Genomic DNA, 19,064 nt, shown 5'->3' with positions numbered 1-19,064 from the left:
GTGACACCGGTGACACCGCCACACCCCGAGAGGTGACACCTTTGGGGACACCTGTGGGGACACCCCGTGGTGGCACTTTGGGGACATCCCGTGGTGACAATTTGGGGACATCCCTTGGTGACCCTCTGGGGACATCCCTTGGTGACACTTTGGGGACACCCCTTGGTGACACTTTGGGGACATCCTGTGGTGACAATTTGGGGACACCCCCATGGTGGCATTTTGGGAACACCCCGTGGTGACAATTTGGGGACACCCCCATGGTGACTCTTTGGGGACATCCCTTGGTGACAATTTGGGGACATCTCTTGGTGACAATTTGGGGACATCCCTTGGTGACACTTTGGGGACATCCTGCGGTGACAATTTGGGGACATCCCGTGGTGACAATCTGGGGACACCCCCATGGTGACAATTTGGGGACACAGCGCTCACCTGGTGGGTCCCCAAACAATTGACTCAGAACGCTCAAATTCAGATCCCAAAATTCCCTTTTTTTTTGGGGTGGGGGGGAATCTTGGCCATCCCAGGGACCCCAAATCCACCTCAGGGACCCCAAAACTACGTCAAGGACCCCCCTGGACCAGAGTGGGGCTCGGGGGGATTTTGGGGGGCTCAAAAAAACCCCAAAATCTGCTCGGGGAACTCAGAGATGTCCAAGAGTTCCATAAAGGTGAGAGGGGATGCCAAAGAGGGGAAACGGCCCCAAATCCATTCTGGGGACCCCAAATCCATCCCAGGGACCCCAAATCCACCCCAGGGACCCAAAATCCACCTCAAGGACCCCCCTGGACCAGAGTGGGGTTCAGAGGGATTTGGGGGGGCTCAGAAAAACCCCAAAATCTGCTCTGGGAGCTCACAGATATCTGGAAGTTCCACAGAGATGAGGAGGGATCCTAAAGAGGAGGAATGGCCCCAAGTCCATTCTGGGGACCCCAAATCCATTCTGGGAACCCCAAATCCATTCTGGGGACCCCCAAATCCACCCCGGGGACCCCCAAATCCACCCTGGGGGGGGGTCAGAGGAGCCTCTCCCTGCTGCTCTCCAGCTGCTGCTGCTGCTGCTGCTGCCAGTGGCGGAAGCGTTTGGTTTTGGGGTGCAGGAACTGAACCACGTCCATGGGAACCCGCACAGTGTCCAGGCCGTTCACCTGGGGACCCCAAAAACACCTCAGTCACCCCAAAAGTACCCTAAAAAACCACCCCAAAATCACCCAAGCCATCCCAAAACCACCCCAAAACCAACCCCAGGGCATCACGGCCATGGGTACCTGCACTGTGTCCGTTCACCTGGGGACCCCAAAAACACCTCAGTCACCCCAAAAATACCCTAAAAAACCCCAAAACACCTGAGTCATCCCAAAACCACCCCAAAACCACCTCAGTCCCTCCAAAAACACCCCAAAAAAACCCAAAACCACCCCAAAAACACCCTAAGAAACCTGAAAACACCTCAGTCACCCTAAAACACCCCAAACGCACCCGAAAACACCTCAGTCACCCCAAAAAAACAAAAAACACCTCAGTCACCTCAGTCACCCCAAAAACACCTCAGCCACTCCAAAAACACCCCAAAAAAACCCCAAAAGCACCCCAAAAACATCCCAAAACAGCCCTGGTGCACCACGGCCATGGGTACCTGCACTGTGTCCAAACCGTTCACATGGGAACCCCAAAAGCAGCCCCAGGACACCCCAAAACCCCCCAGGAGACCCCAAAACCCCCCAGGATCACCCCAAAACCCCCCAGGATCACCCCAAAACCCCCCAAAGCACCCCAATGTTCCCAGCTGGAGGGAGATGGGGGAAGAGGGAGAGGAAAATGGGGGAAATCAGCTGGAAATGGGGAAGGGAAAGAGGGGAAAGTGAAAATTGGGAGTGGGGATTTGGGGAAATGGGGGGAAAACTGACAGGAAATTGGGGGAAATTGAAAGGAAATTGGGGGAAAATGGGGTGGGAGTGAGGGGGGAAATGGGGAGAAAGTGGAAGGGAAATTGAGAGTGAGGATTGGGGGAAATGGCGGGAAAATGGGGAGAAAATGAAGGGAAATGGGAAAGGAAATTGGGGGAAATGGGGAGGAAATAGGGAGAAGTTGAAGGGAAATTGGGGGACATGAGGGGGAAATGGGAAGAAAGTGAGGGGGGAATGGGGTGGAAATGAGGGGAAAGTGGGAAGGAAAAAGGGGAGGAAATGAGGGAGAGGAAACTGGGGTGGAAGTGAGGGGGAAATTGAGAGTGGGAATTGGGGGAAATGGGGGGAAAATGGAAGGGAAATTGGGGGAAATGGGGAAGAAGTGAGAGGAAAATGGGGAGGAAGTGAGAGGAAAGGGAAATCAGGAGGAAGTGGGAAAAAGAGGAGAAAGGGAGAGGAGGAAAGTGGGGAGGAAATGAGGAGAAAGTGGAAGAGAAATTGGGGGAAATGGGGGGAAAGTGGGAGGAGGAAATTGGGAGTTGGGAAAATGGGGAGAAAATGAGGGGGGAATGGGAGAGGAAAATGGGGTGGAAGTGAAGGGGGAAATAGGGAAAAAGTGGAAGGGAAATGGTGAAGAATTGAGGGGAAACGGGGAGGAAATGAGGGGGAAATGGGGTGGGAGGGAGGGGGAAATTGAGAGTGGGGATTGGGGAATATGGGGAGAAAATGAGGGGGGAATAGGGTGGAAATGAGGGGAAAGTGGGAAGGAAAAGGGGAGGAAATGGGAGAGGAAAATGGGGTGGAAATGAGGGGAAAACAGGGAGAAAGTGGAAAGGAAATTGGGGGGAAATGGGGAGGAAATGAGGGGGAAATGGGGGGGAAATTGGGGGAAATGGGGAGGAAGGGGGGGGAAATGGGGTGCAGGGGGTCCCCTCTGTCCCCGTGTCCCCTCACCGTGACGTCACACCAGAAGTGTCCCCAGCGTGTGATGGGCTCCGGTGGCAGCCGCAGGGCGTGGGGGGGCACGAACACCCCGAGCTGGCACGGGAGAGAACGGGCACGGCCCCGAATGCTGGGGTGCCACCCAAACCCTGGGGTGATACCCCAAACCCTGGGGTGCCACCCAAACCCTGGGGTGCCACCCAAACCCGGGGGTGATACCCAAACCCTGGGGTGCCACCCAAACCTTGGGGTGCATCCCCAAACACTGGGGTGCCACCCAAACCTTGGGGCGCCACCCAAACCCTGGAGTGCCACCCAAACCCGGGGGTGCCACCCAAACCCTGGGGTGCCACCCAAACCCTGGGGTGCCACCCCAAATCCCAGGAATGGCTCCAAAACCCAGAATGACCCCAAATCCCAAAACATGGGAATGATCCCAAAACCCAGAAATGGCCCCAAGTCTAAGAAATGGCCCCAAAATACGGGAATGATCCCAAACCCCAGAAATGGCCCCAAATCCTGGAAATGGCCCCAAATCTCAGGAACAGCCCCAAAACATGGCAATAATCCCAAAGCCCCAGAATAACCCCAAAACCAGGGAGCCACCCCAAATCCCAGGAATGGCCCCAAAACCCAGAAATTGCCCCCCAAATTTGGGAGCAGGGCTGGCCTGAACCCCCCCAAATCCTTCAGGAACGACCCCAAATTCTGGGATTTGACCCTGGAAATCCAAAAACCCCCCAAATCCCAAAAACCCCCAAATCCCAAAACATCTACAAATCCAAAACACCACAAATCCCAAAACGCCACAAATCCTGGGAGCAGGGCTGGCCTGAACCCCCCCAAATCCTTCAGGAACGACCCCAAATTCTGGGATTTGACCCCGGAAATCCCAAAAACCCCTCAAATCCCAAAAACCCCCCAAATTCTCTCACATTTTTGAGGAAGTGCCTGGCCACGATGTCGGGGCTGAGCTCCCAGCTCACGTTGTTCTTCATCCCCACCTGGAGGCGGCAGCGCCTCAGGAACTCCAGGGTCTGAAAAGGGGAAAAGGGATTTAGGAACGGGGGAAATCCTGGGGTTTTGGGGTTTTTTTTGGGGTTTTTGGGGTGGGGGATTCCTGCTCACCTTCTGCCCGCTCTGGGTTTGGGGCTCCTCCAGCTTCCCCTGCTGAGCCTGCTGGGGGGAAGGAAATGGGGTTAGGGGGTGGGAATGAGGAAATATGAGGGGAAATATGGGGAAAATATGGGGGAAATATGGGGAAAATATGGGGGAAATATGGGGGAAATATGGGGGAAAATGGGGGAAAAATGAGGGAAAAATGGGGAAAATGTGGGGGAAATATGGAGGGGAAATGGGGGGAAAATGGGGAAAATATGGGGGAAATATGGGGAAGAAGGGGAAAAATTGGGGGAAATATGGGGGGAAATGGGGAAAATGGGGTAAAATGGGGAAAATGTGGGGGAAATATGGGGGAAAATGGGATTTAGGGGGGATGGGATTGGGAAATGGGGGAAATATTGGGGAAATATGGGGAAAATGGGGGAAAATGTGGGGAAAATATGGAGGGGAAATGGGGGAAAATGGGGGGAAATATGGGGGAAATGGGGGTTGAGGGGAGAAAATGGGGAAAATGGGATTAGGGGGGATGGGATTGGGAAATGGGGGAAATATGGGAGAAATATGGGGGAAATATGGAGGGGAAATGGGGGAAAATGGGGGAAAATGGGATTTAGGAGGGGAAATGGTGGAAAAGGGATTAGCGGGGATGAGATTGGGAATGGGGAAATATGGGGGGAGAAATATGGGGGAAATATGGGGAAAATGGGGAAAAATGTGTGGGAAATATGGAGGGGAAATGGGGGAAAATGGGGGAAATATGGGGGGAAATGGGGGAAATGTGGGGGAAAATGGGGGAAATGTGGGGGAAAATGGGATTTAGGGGGGATGGGATTGGGGAAATGGGGGGAAAACGGGGAAAAATGTGGGGGAAATATGGAGGGGAAATGGGGGAAAATGGGGGAAAATTGGGGAAATGGGAAAAATGGAATTAGGGGGGATGGGATTGGGAAATGGGGGAAATATGGGGGAAAATGGGATTTAGGAGGAAAGAGAAGAAAAATGGGATTTAGGAAGGAAAATGGGAAAAAATAGGGGAATAAAAAGGATTTGGGAAACAAAAAAGGGAAAAACGGGATTGAGGGGAGAAAATGGGGGAAATTAGGATTGAGAAAGGACAATGGGGGAAAATGGGAGATAGAAAGACAAATGGGAAAAATGGGGATTTGGAAGAAGAAATGGAGGAAAACAGATTGAGGAAAAGTGGGAATAAAGAGGGATTGAGGAGGATAAAATGGAAAAACCCAAGGATGGAGAAGGATAAAAGGGAAGGAATCATCCCTTGGCAATGCCAGGACAGTTCTCCCCTCATCCCAAACCCTCCTGAGCAGGAATTTTTTATGGCTCCAGGCTCACCTTGGGATCACACTCCTAAATAAACCAGCACCTCCCACCCCCAAAAAAACCCCAAAAAAATGGTGTGGGATGATCCCAAAGATCCTCCAAACCCCAATTGCTGCTTTTCCAAGATCCTGCTGACCTCCTTCTCCTGCTGGAAGAGGTGCAGGTTCTCCGGGGATGGGTACACAGCCAGGCCCTGGGGCAGCAGTTTGTTCCTGCCCAGGCTCTTCTTCACCCTCACCACGTCCCCACGGCTGCCCAGGTCTGCCAGGAAAATGGGGAGAAGTCAGCTGGGAATGCTGGAAAATCCCAACTCCCATGGCAGGGGTCTGGATCCATCACAAGGGGGTTAAATTCCAGAGATTTAATAGAAATTCCATGGAGTTGTTGGGATTGTGGAGTCAAAAGTCAGCTGGGAATGCTGGAAAAATCCCAGCTCCTACAGCAGCCTGGGGAGTCCAGCCCAAGGGGTGTAAATTTGATATAAAATTCCAGGAAATTAAAAGAGAAATTTCAGGGAATTGTTGGGATTGGAGGGTCAAAAATCCCATTCCCAGGAAGGGCACACAGAATTTCCAGATTCCCAGGGAATGAGGAATTTCCAGGGAATGAGGGACCCCCAAACCCAGGGAATGAGGCCCCCCCAGACTCAGGGAATGAGGCACCCCAGACCCAGGGAATGAGGCACCCCAGACCCAAGGAATGAGGCACCCCCAGACCCAAGGAATGAGGCACCCCCAGACTCAGGGAATGGGGCACCCCCAGACCCAATGGAATGAGGCACCCCCAGACTCAGGGAATGAGGCACCCCCAGACCCAAGGAATGAGGCACCCCAAGGGAATGAGGCACCCCAAGGGAATGAGGTCCCCCCAGACCCAGGGAATGAGGAATTTCCAGGGAATGAGGCACCCCCAGACTCAGGGAATGAGGCACCCCCAGACCCAGGGAATGAGGCACCCCCAGACTCAGGGAATGAGGCACCCCCAGACCCAAAGGAATGAGGCACCCCCAGACTCAGGAAATGAGGCACCCCAATGGAATGAGCCCCCCTAGACCCAAGGAATGAGGGCCCCCAAACTCAGGGAATGAGGCACCCCCAGACCCAAGGAATGAGGCACCCCAGACCCAGGGAATGAGGCCCCCCAGACTCAGGGAATGAGGCCCCCCAGACTCAATGGAACGAGGCCCCCCAGACCCAGGGAATGAGGCCCCCCAGACCCAGGGAATGAGGCACCCCCAGACTCAGGGAATGAGGCACCCCCAGACCAAATGGAATGAGGCACCCCAAGGGAATGAGGCACCCCAGACTCAAGGAATGAGGCACCCCCAAACCCAATGGAATGAGGCACCCCAGGGAATGAGGCCCCCCAGACTCAGGGAATGAGGCCCCCCAGACTCAATGGAATGAGGCCCCCCAGACTCAGGGAATGAGGCACCCCAAGGGAATGAGGCACCCCCAGACCCAGGGAATGAGGCACCCCAAGGGAATGAGCCCCCCCAGACCCAAGGAATGAGCCCCCCACTCACCCTGCACGGCCCGGCTCAGCAGCAGCTCCATGTCCCCCCGGGGTTGGTGTTTGCCGTCCCTCAGCACTCGGTACACCCGGTGTCGCCGCGGGTGCAGCCGGGGAGCGGCTCCTGCCCGGCCCAGCGGCACCGGCCACACGCGCTCCACCACCACCGAGGCCTGCGGGATGGAACGTTCTGGAAGGTTCTGGAGGGTTCTCATGGGAACGGGGCACTGAGACCTGTGAGGTTCTGGAAGGTTCTAAAGGGTTCTGATGGGAATGGGGCACTGACACCTGTGAGGTTCTGGAAGGTTCTAAAGGGTTCTGATGGGAACGGGGCACCGAGACCTGTGAGGGGTTCTGGAAGGTTCTAAAGGGTTCTGATGGGAATGGGGCACCGAGACCCAAGGGGTTCCAGAATGTTCTAAAGGGTTCTGATGGGAATAGGGGCACTGAGCCCTGTGGGGCTCTGGAATGTTCCAGAAGGTTCTGATGGGAACGGGACACCGAGACCTGAGGGGCTCCAGAATGTTCTAAAGGGTTCTGATGGGAACAGGGCACCAAGCCCTGCAGGGTTCTGGAAGGTTCTAAAGGGTTCTGATGGGGATGGCGTACCAAACCCTGTGTGGGCATGGAACGTTCCAGAATGTTCTAAAGGGTTCTGATGGGAACAGGGCACCAAGCCCTGTGGGGTTCTGGAACGTTCCAAAGGGTTCTGATGGGGATGGGGCTCAGGATGGGGATGGGGCACCGAGCCCTGCAGGGTTCCAGAACGTTCCAGAAGGCTCTGATGGGATGGAGATGGGGCATTGAGCCCTGCGAGTACGGAATGTCCCAGAGGGTGCCCATGGGAATGGGGCTCTGAGCCCTGTGGGATTCCAGAACATTCCCATAACAATGGGGGGGTTATGGGGTCTGGGGGGGCTCTAATGGGGGATTACAGCCCCATTATGAGGGGAACTCGACCAGGGGTTATGGGGCTGGGTACGGTACAGGGGCTGTGGGGTCTGTAGGGTTCCATAACGGGGTTATGGGGTCTGTAGGGTTCCATAAGGGGGTTATGGGGTCTATAGGGTTCCATAAGGGGGTTATGGGGTCTATAGGGTTCCATAAGAGGGTTATGGGGTCTATAGGGTTTCAGGGCCTATGGGGTCTATAGGGTTCCATAACGGGGTTATGGGTCCGGCTCAAGGCCCGTCCCGCCACCCCCGGTACCGACCCCAGGCCCGGCCCCGGCCCCTCCATCCCCGGTGCCGCTTCGCTCTGGGTCAAAGCCCGTCCCGCTCCCCCGGTACCGCCCCGCAGGCACCCTCCGCCACTCCCGGTGCCCCCGCCCTCACCGGGCCATGGCTCAGGCTCAGGGCCCGTTCCCCCGCCACTCCCGGTGCCCCCGCCCTCACCGGGCCATGGCTCAGGCTCAGGGCCCGGCTCAGCACCCGTCCCGCCGCCCCCGGGCCCAACATGGCGGCCCCGGTCCCCTCACGGCGCTGAGGACCCCGCGCTGCCCGCACTGCGCCTGCGCAGAGCTCGCCGGGGCTGCCCGCGGCGCGCCTGCGCAGGAGGCGCGTACCGGAACGCAAGGACCCCACCGGGGGCTGCCCGCGGCGCGCCTGCTCCCGGTTCCCGTTGGGAGCCGCCGCGGCGAGAACGGAGAGCTGAGAAACCTTCAACTTTATTAACTCAGAACCACAATTAGTGCAACGGAACAGCAAAACAATGCGAGGGAACCGGGAACTCCCGGTAACGGAAGGGGCACCGCCGGCCCTCGGCCCCGGTGTGTCGCGTCCCGACAAGAGGCACAAGCGGAGATCCCCGCGATTTGTCGGTGTGGCCTCCCGGAGGGCTCCGGAGAGGGCACCGCACTCGGTGGTGGCACCGGGAGCGGCTCCGGTTACCGGGATGGCGGCACCGGGAGCGGCTCCCGGTGGCACCGGGCAGCTTCAGGTCACCGTGACGGCGTCCCCGGGCACGGCAGCGGCGGCTGCGGGAGCGGGGAGGGGTCAGCGGGGTCCCGACACCGTTCCGGGGGCACACCGGGCACGGTGTCACCGGGACACGCCGGGCTCACCGGGCACGCTGAGGCAGGACGCGGTGCCGGGGCTGTCCCCGGGCTCCACCGGGCTCGGGGTGGGGACGCAGCCGAGATTGTCCTGCCGGGAAGAGTGGGATGAGCCCTCCCGGGACACGGGGACACCGGGACATGGGGACACCGGTACCGGTACCGGGAGCAGCTCACCGGGGGCTCCTCGGGCGGCCCGGGCACGGCGTAGCCCAAACGCACCAGCTCCGCTCCCACGTCCAGGCTCTGCGGGGACACCGGGGACAGCGAGGGCACAGGGAATGGCGGGAATTGCATGAGGGGACAGCTGGGGACACAGCCGGCTGTGGCACGGGGAGCACCAGGGGTGGGGACACTTGTGGGGACACCTGGGGACAGCTGTGGTGACACCTGGGGACATTCGTGGTGGCCCTGGGTGGCAGTTGGTGGCAGCTGGCACTGACCTGTCCCTGGCAGCGGCTGTAGAGGCGCAGGCAGGGCCCCGCGGGGCCGTAGCTGCAGATCCGAGCCACCAGCGGGGCCCACTGGGCACAGCCCGTGAGGCGATCGAACTCCTGCAGGGCGGCCTCGGGCCACGAGCCACCTGTGGGGACACGGGGACATGGGGACACAGTGACAGTGACACAGGGACATGGGGACAGTGACACAGGGACACTCGAACTCCTGCAGGGCGGCCTCGGGCCACGAGCCACCTGTGGGGACACTCTGGGGACAGCGGTGACAGCAGGGACACCGTGACACAGGACACGCTGGGACAGGAGGACAGTGGTGACACCAGGACAGTGGTGACACACTGGGACACCGGGCACACTGGGACAACGGGCACACTGGGACAGCGGTGACATGGCCTGAGGATGGGCCATGTGCCACACCAAGAGGGGATGGGGACATGTGTCACCCTTGGGAGGTGACAGTGCCATGTGCCAGCCCCAGGAGGTGACAGAGCTGTCCCAACGCAGATGACAGTGCCATGTGCAACCCAAGGAGGTGACAGAGCTGTCCCACCCAAGGTGACAGAGCTGTCCCACCCCCAGAGGGTGACAGTGCCATGTCCCACCCAAGGTGACAGTGCTGTCCCCCCCCATGAGATGACAGTGCCATCCCACCCCATGAGGTGACAGTGCCACATCCCACCCCAGCAGGTGACAGTGCCACGTCCCACCCAAGGTGACAGTGCCACGTGCCACCCCAGCAGGTGACAGAGCTGTCCCACCCCATGAGGTGACAGTGCCACATCCCACCCAAGGTGACAGTGCTGTCCCCCCCCATGAGATGACAGTGCCATCCCACCCCAGCAGGTGACAGTGCCATGTCCCACCCAAGGTGACAGTGCCACATCCCCCCCCCGAGGTGACAGTGCTCTCCCACCCAAGGTGACACTGCCATGTCCCACCCCATGAGTGCCACATCCCCCCCCATGAGGTGACAGTGCTGTCCCCCTCCATGAGGTGACAGTGCCACATCCCCCCCCCATGAGGTGACAGTGCCGTCCCCCCCCATGAGGTGACAGTGCCACACCCCCCTCTCACCGCTGGGGACAATCCCGGCCAGGCTGCACTCGATGGCCTGGAAGGGCAGGCTCAGGAAGTCGCTCCTGCAAGGACACGGCGGTGGCACTCGCTGGGGACGGGGCCACCGCGCCGGGGCACGGGGACGGTGCCACCCCCCGCACACCTGAGGGCGCGCAGGGCCTCGGGGGGCGCCTGCCCGTTGTCCCCAAAGTCCACGTAGTACAGGTCCAGGTGGCCGTTGTCCAGTGTCCCCAACACCCGCGCCCGGTACCACTCGCCATCGTCCAGGTACGGCGCCGCCACGATGGCACCGGGCTGCACGGACGGGGGCGGCACCTGGGGACACGGGGACATCAGGGGATGGGGAGGGACACGGGGACACTCAGGGGACAGCAGGGACACGGGGACACGGGGACACTCAGGGGATGGGGAGGGACACAGGGACAGTCAGGGGACAGCAGGGACACGGGGACATCAGGGGACAGCAGGGACACGGGGACATCAGGGGATGGGGAGGGACACGGGGACACTCAGGGGACGGGGAGGGACACGGGGACACTCAGGGGACAGCAGGGACACGGGGACACTCAGGGGACAGCAGGGACACGGGGACACTCAGGGGATGGGGAGGGACACGGGGACACTCAGGGGACAGCAGGGGACGGGGAGGGACACAGGGACACTCAGGGGACAGGGAGGGACACGGGGACACTCAGGGGACAGTCAGGGGGGCATGGAAGGGACACAGGGACACGGGGACAGTCAGGGGATACGGGAGGGACATGGGGACAGTCAGGGGACAGTCAGGGGCATGAGGGGACAGCAGGGACATGGGGACAGTCAGGGGACAGGGAGGGACACAGGGACACGGGGATAGTCAGGGGACACAGAAGGGGCATGAGGGGACAGCAGGGACAGTCAGGGGACACAGAGGGACACAGGGACAGTCAGGGGACACGGAAGGGACACAGGGACATGGGGACACTCAAGGGACATGGGAGGGGCATGAGGGGACAGCAGGGACATGGGGACAGTCAGGGGGGCCTGGTGGGACAGGGCTGGGACAGCAGGGACAGGGGGACAAGCACACAGTGGGGACAGTGCTGGGACAAGAGGGGACATGGGGGGGACACAGGCAGCACAGAGGGGACAGTGCTGGGACACAGAGGAACACGGTGAGGGACACAGAGGGGACACAGATGGGACAGAGGGGACGCTGAGAGGACACAGAGGTGACAGAAGAGACTCATGGAAGGGCTGCTCTGCTAGAAGGGCCCCATCTTGGCCATGAACTTGTCCAGTGCTGGGACGTGGGGGACACTGAGGGGACACAGACGGGACACAGGGGGACACAGGTGACACAGGGGGACACTGAGGGGACACTGAGGGGACGCAGGGGACTCACGGGGGGGCTGCTCTGGTAGAAGAGCCCCATCTCAGCCGTCAGTTTGTCCAGCTGCAGGCTCCGCGTGCCCAGCAGTTGGATCCAGAAGTGCCCGGGGCTCTCGGCCGCCGACACGTAAACGTCCAGGTGCTCGTCAGCAGGGAAACTGAAATCTGGGCTGGGCACTGGGGCAGCCCCAGAGCACGGAAATCCAATGAGATCTACCCACACTCCACTGAAATCCACTGAAACCCACCCCAAATCCACCGAAATCTACTGAAACCCACCCCAGATCCACTGAAATCTACCCCAAATCCACTGAAATCCGTGAAATCTACCCCAAATCCACTGAAATCCACTGAAACCCACCCCAGATCCACTGAAATCTACCCAAAATCCACTGAAATCCGTGAAATCTACCCCAGATCCACTGAAATCCACTGAAATCTACCCCAAATCCACCGAAATCTACTGAAACCCACCCCAGATCCACTGAAATCTACCCAAAATCTACCCCAAATCCACTGAAATCCACCCCAAATCCACTGAAACCCACCCCAAATCCACTGAAATCTACCCAAAATCTACCCAAAATCCACTGAAAACCACTGAAATCTCCCCAAAATCCACTGAAATCTACCCAAAATCCACTGTCATCTACCTGAAATCCATCCAAAACCCACTGAAATCCACTGAGATCTACCCAAAATCCACAGAAATTTACCCAAAATCCACTGAAATCCACCCCAAACCCACTGAAATCTACCAGAAATCTACCCAAAATCCACTGAGACCCACTGAGATCTACCCAAAATGCACTGAAATCCTGATGGATGATGGATGGATGGATGATGGATGGATGGATGGATGGATGGATGGATGGATGGATGGATGGATGGATGGATGGATGGATGGATGGATGATGGATGGATGGATGGATGGATGGATGATGGATGGATGATGGATGGATGGATGGATGGATGGATGGATGGATGGATGGATGGATGGATGGATGATGGATGGATGATGGATGGATGGATGGATGGATGGATGATGGATGGATGATGGATGGATGGATGGATGGATGGATGATGGATGGATGATGGATGGATGGATGGATGGATGGATGATGGATGGATGGATGGATGGATGGATGATGGATGGATGATGGATGGATGGATGGATGATGGATGGATGGATGATGGATGGATGATGGATGGATGATGGATGGATGGATGGATGGATGGATGGATAGATGGATGGATGGATGATGGATGGATGGATGATGGATGGATGATGGATGGATGGATGGATGGATGGATGGATGGATGGATGGATGGATGGATGGATGGATGGATGGAACCCCCCAAAATCCCTCTGGGAAAGGCACTGGAGGGATGGAGGGAACTGCCCAAAATCCCTCCCCAGATCCCAAAATCCCCAGGAAATCCATCCCCACCCCAAAATCCCCACCGGGAACCGCCCCAGCTCCGCTCTCACCCTCGAACTTGGCCACGGGCGGCTCCTCCCCGCTATCCCGGAGCTCCCGGGGCTCCTCTCCGGCACCCCGGGGCTCCACCATTCCCGCGTCCCGGCGCTCCTCGCTCCCCATCTCCGCCTCCTGCTCCACGCTGTCGCTCCCCACCGCCGCTCCGGTGCCGCCCGCCGGTGCCCACTCCGCATCCCAGCACTCCTGCCATCCCCCGCCGGCGCTCCCGGGGGCACCGCCACCGGCGGGCGGCACCGGCGGCTCCCGGCGGCTGCCCAGGGGCTGCTTCCGCGGGCACCGCGCCGCCGCCGCCTGCGCCAGCTCCCGGCGGAACGCCTTGTCCTCCGACAGCTTCTCCATGATCAGCTTCTACCGGCGGCACCGGGAGGAGGATGAGGAGGGTCCCGGGGGGCGAAGGAGCCGGGAAGGAAGGGCGGATCCGCGCTCACCTTGGCCGCCTCCACCTCGGCGCGGGTGCCCAGCAGGCGGATGATGCGCAGCGGGGCCAGGCTGCCGTCGGGGTCGTGGGCGCCGCACTCCACGCGAGCGCCGGAGCTGCGGCAGATGGCCCGCACGGTCTCCCCGCCGCGGCCTGCGGGCGACCGGGAGCGCGACCGGCGTGGGGAACGAACGGGGAGAGGGGGTTTGGGGTGAGGGGGGGTCAAAGGGAATGAGGGATGGGGAAAGGGGGTTGGGGGATTGGGAGTTTGGGGTTGGGGTTCAGCCAGGATTTGGGGTGTCCCAGGGGGTACAGAAGGTTCCCCGGGGGATTTGGGGGTACAGGAGGTTTTCCTTGTGATTTGGGGTGCCCCATTCCCATGATCCTGCCCACGGCCCGCTGGGGCACATGGAGCTGCTCAGCACACTGGGCTTAGGGTTCCCTGCGGGATTTGGGGCTGTGGAAGGTTCCCTCCAGGTTTTGGGGTGTCCCATAGCGATGATCCTGCCCACGGCCCTCTGGGGCGCATCTCAGTACCCTGGGATTTGGGGTTCCTTTGGGATTTGGGGTGTCCCTGTGGCTATGGAGGGTTCCCCGTGGTGCTTAAAGGGAATGAGGGCTGGGAAAGGGGGTTTGGGATTGGGGTTCTCCCAGGGTTTGGGGTGTCCTTGTGGTTATGGAGGGAATGAGGGCTAGGGAAAGGGGGTTTGGGGATGGGGAGTTCGGGGATTGGGGCTCTCCCAAGGTTTTGGGGTGCCCCGTACCGATGATCCTGCTCACAGCCCGCTGGGGCACATGGAGCTCCTCGGTACCCTGGAATTTGGAGTGTCCCTGTGGCTATGGAGGGGTTCCTTTGGGATTTGGGGTGTCCCAGGGGGTACAAAAGGTTCCCTCCAGGTTTTGGGGTGTCCCAGGGGGTACAGAAGGATCCCTCAGGATTTTGGGGTGTCCCAGGGGTACAGAAGGTTCCCTCCAGGTTTCGGGGTGCCCCGTACCGATGATCCTGCCCACGGCCCGCTGGGGCACATGGAGCTGTTCAGTACCCTGGGATTTGGGGTTCCTTTGGGATTTGGGGTGTCCCAGGGGGTACAGAAGCTCCCCCCAGGTTTCGGGGTGCCCCGTACCGATGATCCTGCCCACGGCCCGCTGGGGCACGCGCAGCTGCTCAGGGATTTGGGGTTCCTTTGGGATTTTGGGGCGTCCCGGGGGGTACAGAAGGATCCCTCAGGATTTTGGGGTGTCCCAGGGGGTACAGAAGGATCCCTCAGGATTTTGGGGTGCCCCGTACCGATGATCCTGCCCACGGCCCACTGGTGCACATGGAGCGCCTCGGTACCCTGGGATTTGGGGTTCCCATGGGATTTGGGGTGTCCCAGAGGCTATAGAGGATCCCTCAGGATTTCGGGGTGCCCCGTACCGATGATCCTGCCCACGGCCCGCTGGGGCACGCGCAGCTGCTCGGCCACGGGGGCGCTGTCGGCCACGATGCGCAGCACGGCCGCCCTGGCCCGGCACACCTGGCCCGGCGAGCCCGAGATCTGCACCAGCGACTGCCCTTCCTCCTCCTCCTCCTCCTCCTCCACCTCGATCTGCGCTCCCGTCTCCTGCCTCAGCTGCGGCCACGGTCAGGAGGTGGCACTCCCGGTGCTGCCGGTGTTCCCGGTTCCCCCAGTGCCCCCAGTGCTCCCGGTGCTCCCAGTGCTCCCAGTTCCCCCAGTGCTCCCAGTTCCCCCAGTGCTCCCAGTTCCCCCAGTGCCCCCAGTTCACCCAGTGCTCCCAGTGTCTCCAGTGCTCCCAATGCCTCTGGTACTCCCAGTGCTCCCAGTACTCCCAGTTCCCTCAGTGCTTTCGGTGCTCCCAGTGTTCCCGGTGCTCCCAGTCCTTCATAGTGCTCCCAGTGCTCCCAGTACTCCCAGTTCCCGCAAGGCTCTTGGTGCCCCAAGTGCTCCCAATCCCCCCAGTTCCCCCAGTGTTCCCAGCACTCCCAGTGCTCCTGGTATTCCCAGTTCCCCCAGTGCCCCCAGTGCTCCCAGTGCTCCCAATTCCCCCAGTGCTCCTGGCACTCCCAATCATCCCAGTCTCCCCAGTGCTCTTGGCACTCCCAGCACTCCCAGTTCCCCCAGTGCTCCCAGTGCTCTCTGAGCTCCTGGTGCTCCCAGTTCTCCCAGCACTCCTGGTGCTTTCTGTGCTCCCAGTTCCCCCAGTATCTCCAGTGCTCCCAGTGCTCCCCATACTACCGGTGCCCCCAGCACTCCCAGCGTTCCCAGCTGCCCCAGTCCCCCCAGTTTCCCCAGCACTCCCAGTTCCCCCAGTGTTCCCAGTTCCCCCAGTTCCCAGCACTCCCAGTGTTCTCAGCACTCCCAGCCCTCGCAGTGTTCCCAGTTCCCCCATTTCCCCAGCACTCCCAGCGTTCCCAGTTCCCCCAGCACTCCTAGTCCCCCATCACTCCCAGTTCCCCCAGCACTCCCAGAATCCCCAGTGCTGCCCCCAGCCCTCCCAGCGCTCCCAGTGTTCCCAGTTCCCCCAGCACTCCCAGTCCCCCATCGCTCCCAATTCCCCCAGTTCCCCAGCACCCCCAGTGTTCCCAGTTCCCAGCACTCCCAGTGTTCTCAGCACTCCCAGCCCTCCCAGTGTTCCCAGTCCCCCCAGCCCTCCCAGTGTTCCCAGTTCCCCCAGCACTCCCAGTGTTCCCAGTTCCCCCAGCACTCCCAGTTCCCCCAGTGTTCCCAGTATCCCCAGTGCCGCCCCCAGTGTTCCCAGTTCCCCCAGTTCCCAGTTCCCCCAGTGTTCCCAGTTCCCAGTCCCCCCAGTTCCCCATCCCAGTCCCCCCAGTGTTCCCAGTCCCCCCAGTGTTCCCAGTTCCCCCAGTGTTCCCAGTTCCCCCAGTTCCCCCAGTGCTCCCAGCCCTCCCAGTTCCCCGTGTTCCCAGTTCCCCCAGTTCCCAGTTCCCCCAGTGTTCCCAGTTCCCCCAGTTCCCAGTTCCCCCAGTGTTCCCAGTTCCCCCAGTGCTCCCAGTTCCCCAGTGTTCCCAGTCCCCCCAGTGTTCCCAGTTCCCCCAGTGTTCCCAGTTCCCCCAGTTCCCAGTCCCCCCAGTGTTCCCAGTTCCCCCAGTTCCCAGTTCCCCCAGTTCCCAGTTCCCCCAGCCCTCCCAGTCCCCCCAGTGTTCCCAGTCCCCCCAGTGTCCCCACCTGGTTGATGGTGGCCCCCCGGCGGCCGATCAGCACTTTCAGGGCCGTGCGGGGCACCCTGAGCGTCACCTCCAGCCCCTCGTCTGCCACCAGTGTCACCTGCGCCTCTGAGGGGACACGGGGACACGGCCGGGTCACCGAGGGGACACCGAGGGGTGGGGACATCCCCGGGGACGGGGGTGACAAACGGGGCACAGGGAATTCCATGGGGAAGAAGGCACTTCCCATTGGGGTCCCAAAAGTGTCCCCAGAGTGTCCCCAGGGAATCTTCAAGGTGTCCCCAAAAGGTCCCCAAGGTGTCCCCAAAGGGTCCCCAGGGTGTCCCAAAAGTGTCCCCAGAGGGTCCCCAGGGAGTCTTCAAGGTGTCCCCAAAGGGTCCCCAGGGTGTCCCCAAAGTGTCCTCAGAGGGTCCCCACGATGTCCCCAAGGGTGTCCCCAAAGGGTGCCCAGGGTTTCCCCAGAGGGTCCCCAAGAGTGTCCCCAAAGGGTCCCCATGATGTCCCCACGGTGTCCCCAAGGGTGTCCCCAAAGGTTCCCAAGTTCCCCTGCTGTCCACAAAGTGTCCCCAGGGTGTCCCCAGGGTGTCCCCAAGGGTGTCCCCAGGGGTCTCCCCAAAGGTCCCCAAGTTCCCCTGGTGTCCCCAGGGTGTCCCCAAGGTGTTCCCAAAGGTCCCCAAGTTCCCCTGGTGTCCCCAAATGGTCCTCAGGGTGTCCCCAGGGTGTCCCCAGGGTGTCCCCAAAGGGTCCCCACGGTGTCCCCAAAGGGTGCCCAGGGTGTCCCCAGAGGGTCCCCAAGAGTGTCCCCAAATGGTCCCCAGGGTGTCCCCAAAGGGTCCCCACGATATCCCCACGGTGTCCCCAAGGCTGTCCCCAAAGGTCCCCAAGTTCCCCTGGTGTCCACAAAGGGTCCTCAGGGTGTCCCCATGGTGTCCCCAAGGTGTCCCCAAGGTGTCCCCAGGGTGTCCCCAGGGGTGTCCCCAGGGGTGTCCCCAAGGTGTCCCCAAGGTGTCCCCAAAGGGTCCCCACAATGTCCCCATGGTGTCCCCAAGGTGTCCCCAAGGTGTCCCCAGGGTGTCCCCAGGGGTGTCCCCATGGTGTCCCCAAGGTGTCCCCAAAGGTCCCCAGGGTGTCCCCAAGGGACAGGGAGGAGCTCACAAGGCAATTCCCGGCGGGCCAAGCGGCTCCCGCGGGCTCCCGCTCCCCACAGAGGACCCCGAGTGAGCTCCCGGTGGTCCCGGGGGGGCCAGGCCAGGCCCCGGTGTGAGACCCGGACCCACCTCGGCTCTCCCGGTAGCGCCGGTACAGGATGTAGAGCACGGTGGCGGCGGCTGGGACGCCCAGCAGCAGGGCGGTTTTCTGCAGGCTGCTCAGGCTGTGCACGGGGCCCCGTCCCGCCATGGCCGGCTGCGGACGGGGCTTTACCGGGCTTTACCGGAGGGTTACCGGGGGTTACCGGGAGCCCACCGGGAGCTCCCGGTGCGGCCGGGCCGCGTTGCACCCCCACCCCGGGGACTCCCCACCCGCCCCCTCACGGAGGGCTCGGCTCCGGGCGCGCCGGTGCAGGCCCCGGGCCCGGTGCAGCGGCAGCGGAGCCCCGGCAGCCGCCTCGGCCGCGCCCCCCCGGTGGTCCCACGGTACCTGCAGGTGCCAGGGCCGCTCCCCAGCCCCGCAGCGACCCCGGCTCGGCCCAGCCCGGCCCTGAAAGGCCCCGGTTCGGGCCCGGCCCCGGTTCGGGCCCGGTGCAGCCCCGGTGCCGCCGCCGCCTCCCGCGCCCCGCCGCTGGTCACGCCTCCTGCCGCTCTCCACCAATCACATCGCGGCTCCTCCCCTCCCAGCCAATCACAGCCCGGCCCCACACCGCTCCCACCCAATCAGCGCCTGCGGAGCAGCGGCCAATCCCGCGAGACCTCCCACATGCGGGGGCGGGAAACAACGGGAATAAAGCAGCCAATCAGCGGCGAGTAGCGGGGAGACAAACCAATCAGCGAGCCAGAAAATCCAAATCCCCGCCTCCTAATTTGAGTGACAGGCACAACAGCCTATAGAAACTCGGAGCGCTGAGCGTGGCGGGGCTCTAACGCCGCTCCCGGTGTCCCCGCGTGTCCCCGTAACGGAGCCCACGGACGCGCGGTCCCCAAAAATGCCTTTATTGCCCTCAAACGCCGCCGCATTCC

General features: G+C 60.9%; 2 protein-coding genes across 7 annotated transcripts; both read right to left on the bottom strand.

The window, feature by feature from the left end:
* Window positions 1-521: 521 nt before the first annotated feature.
* On the bottom strand, window positions 522-8,329 carry MRPL9 (mitochondrial ribosomal protein L9). Of its 6 annotated transcripts, none has more exons than XM_058042885.1 (8): window positions 8,162-8,299; window positions 6,841-7,000; window positions 5,452-5,576; window positions 3,981-4,031; window positions 3,788-3,889; window positions 2,865-2,948; window positions 1,008-1,151; window positions 522-545 (listed from the first exon to the last, which is right to left on the bottom strand). In XM_058042885.1, exons 1-7 carry the CDS (start codon window positions 8,282-8,284, stop codon window positions 1,020-1,022), a joined length of 777 nt encoding a protein of 258 aa, XP_057898868.1. In that variant the 5' UTR covers window positions 8,285-8,299; the 3' UTR covers window positions 522-545; window positions 1,008-1,019. The 6 variants fall into 6 exon arrangements, with proteins under 6 accessions (XP_057898868.1, XP_057898866.1, XP_057898867.1 ...); XM_058042883.1 differs by lacking the exon at window positions 522-545 and adding an exon at window positions 667-775 and having other exon boundaries at window positions 987-1,151; XM_058042884.1 differs by lacking the exon at window positions 522-545 and adding an exon at window positions 667-775.
* Window positions 8,330-8,477: 148 nt separating this feature from the next.
* On the bottom strand, window positions 8,478-18,452 carry TDRKH (tudor and KH domain containing). The gene is made up of 12 exons (XM_058042648.1): window positions 18,168-18,452; window positions 16,892-16,998; window positions 15,121-15,316; window positions 13,714-13,856; window positions 13,235-13,633; window positions 12,073-12,161; window positions 11,797-11,989; window positions 10,555-10,727; window positions 10,410-10,474; window positions 9,324-9,463; window positions 9,058-9,126; window positions 8,478-8,971 (listed from the first exon to the last, which is right to left on the bottom strand). Exons 1-12 carry the CDS (start codon window positions 18,286-18,288, stop codon window positions 8,867-8,869), a joined length of 1,800 nt encoding a protein of 599 aa, XP_057898631.1. The 5' UTR covers window positions 18,289-18,452; the 3' UTR covers window positions 8,478-8,866.
* Between the last annotated feature and the right edge of the window lie 612 nt (window positions 18,453-19,064).

Source organism: Melospiza georgiana, chromosome 33 (assembly GCF_028018845.1).
Source record: "Melospiza georgiana isolate bMelGeo1 chromosome 33, bMelGeo1.pri, whole genome shotgun sequence".
NCBI lineage: Eukaryota > Metazoa > Chordata > Aves > Passeriformes > Passerellidae > Melospiza > Melospiza georgiana.
This window is presented reverse-complemented; position numbering and strand designations above follow the sequence as displayed.

Excerpts from the sequence above, each read along its gene's own strand:
- TDRKH (XM_058042648.1), bottom strand. The coding sequence starts at position 18,288 with ATGGCGGGACGGGGCCCCGTGCACAGCCTGAGCAGCCTGCAGAAAACC. Across the intron at positions 12,162-13,234 it reads TTCCCGGTGGGGATTTTGGG|ATTTCAGTGGATCTGGGGTG; the intron begins GTGGGGATGGAT and ends GATTTTGGGTAG. Across the intron at positions 9,127-9,323 it reads ACAGCCGCTGCCAGGGACAG|AGCCTGGACGTGGGAGCGGA; the intron begins GTCAGTGCCAGC and ends GTGTCCCCGCAG.
- MRPL9 (XM_058042885.1), bottom strand. The coding sequence starts at position 8,284 with ATGTTGGGCCCGGGGGCGGCGGGACGGGTGCTGAGCCGGGCCCTGAGC. Across the intron at positions 4,032-5,451 it reads TCTTCCAGCAGGAGAAGGAG|CAGGCTCAGCAGGGGAAGCT; the intron begins GTCAGCAGGATC and ends CCTTCCCCCCAG. Across the intron at positions 3,890-3,980 it reads AAACCCAGAGCGGGCAGAAG|ACCCTGGAGTTCCTGAGGCG; the intron begins GTGAGCAGGAAT and ends TCCCCTTTTCAG.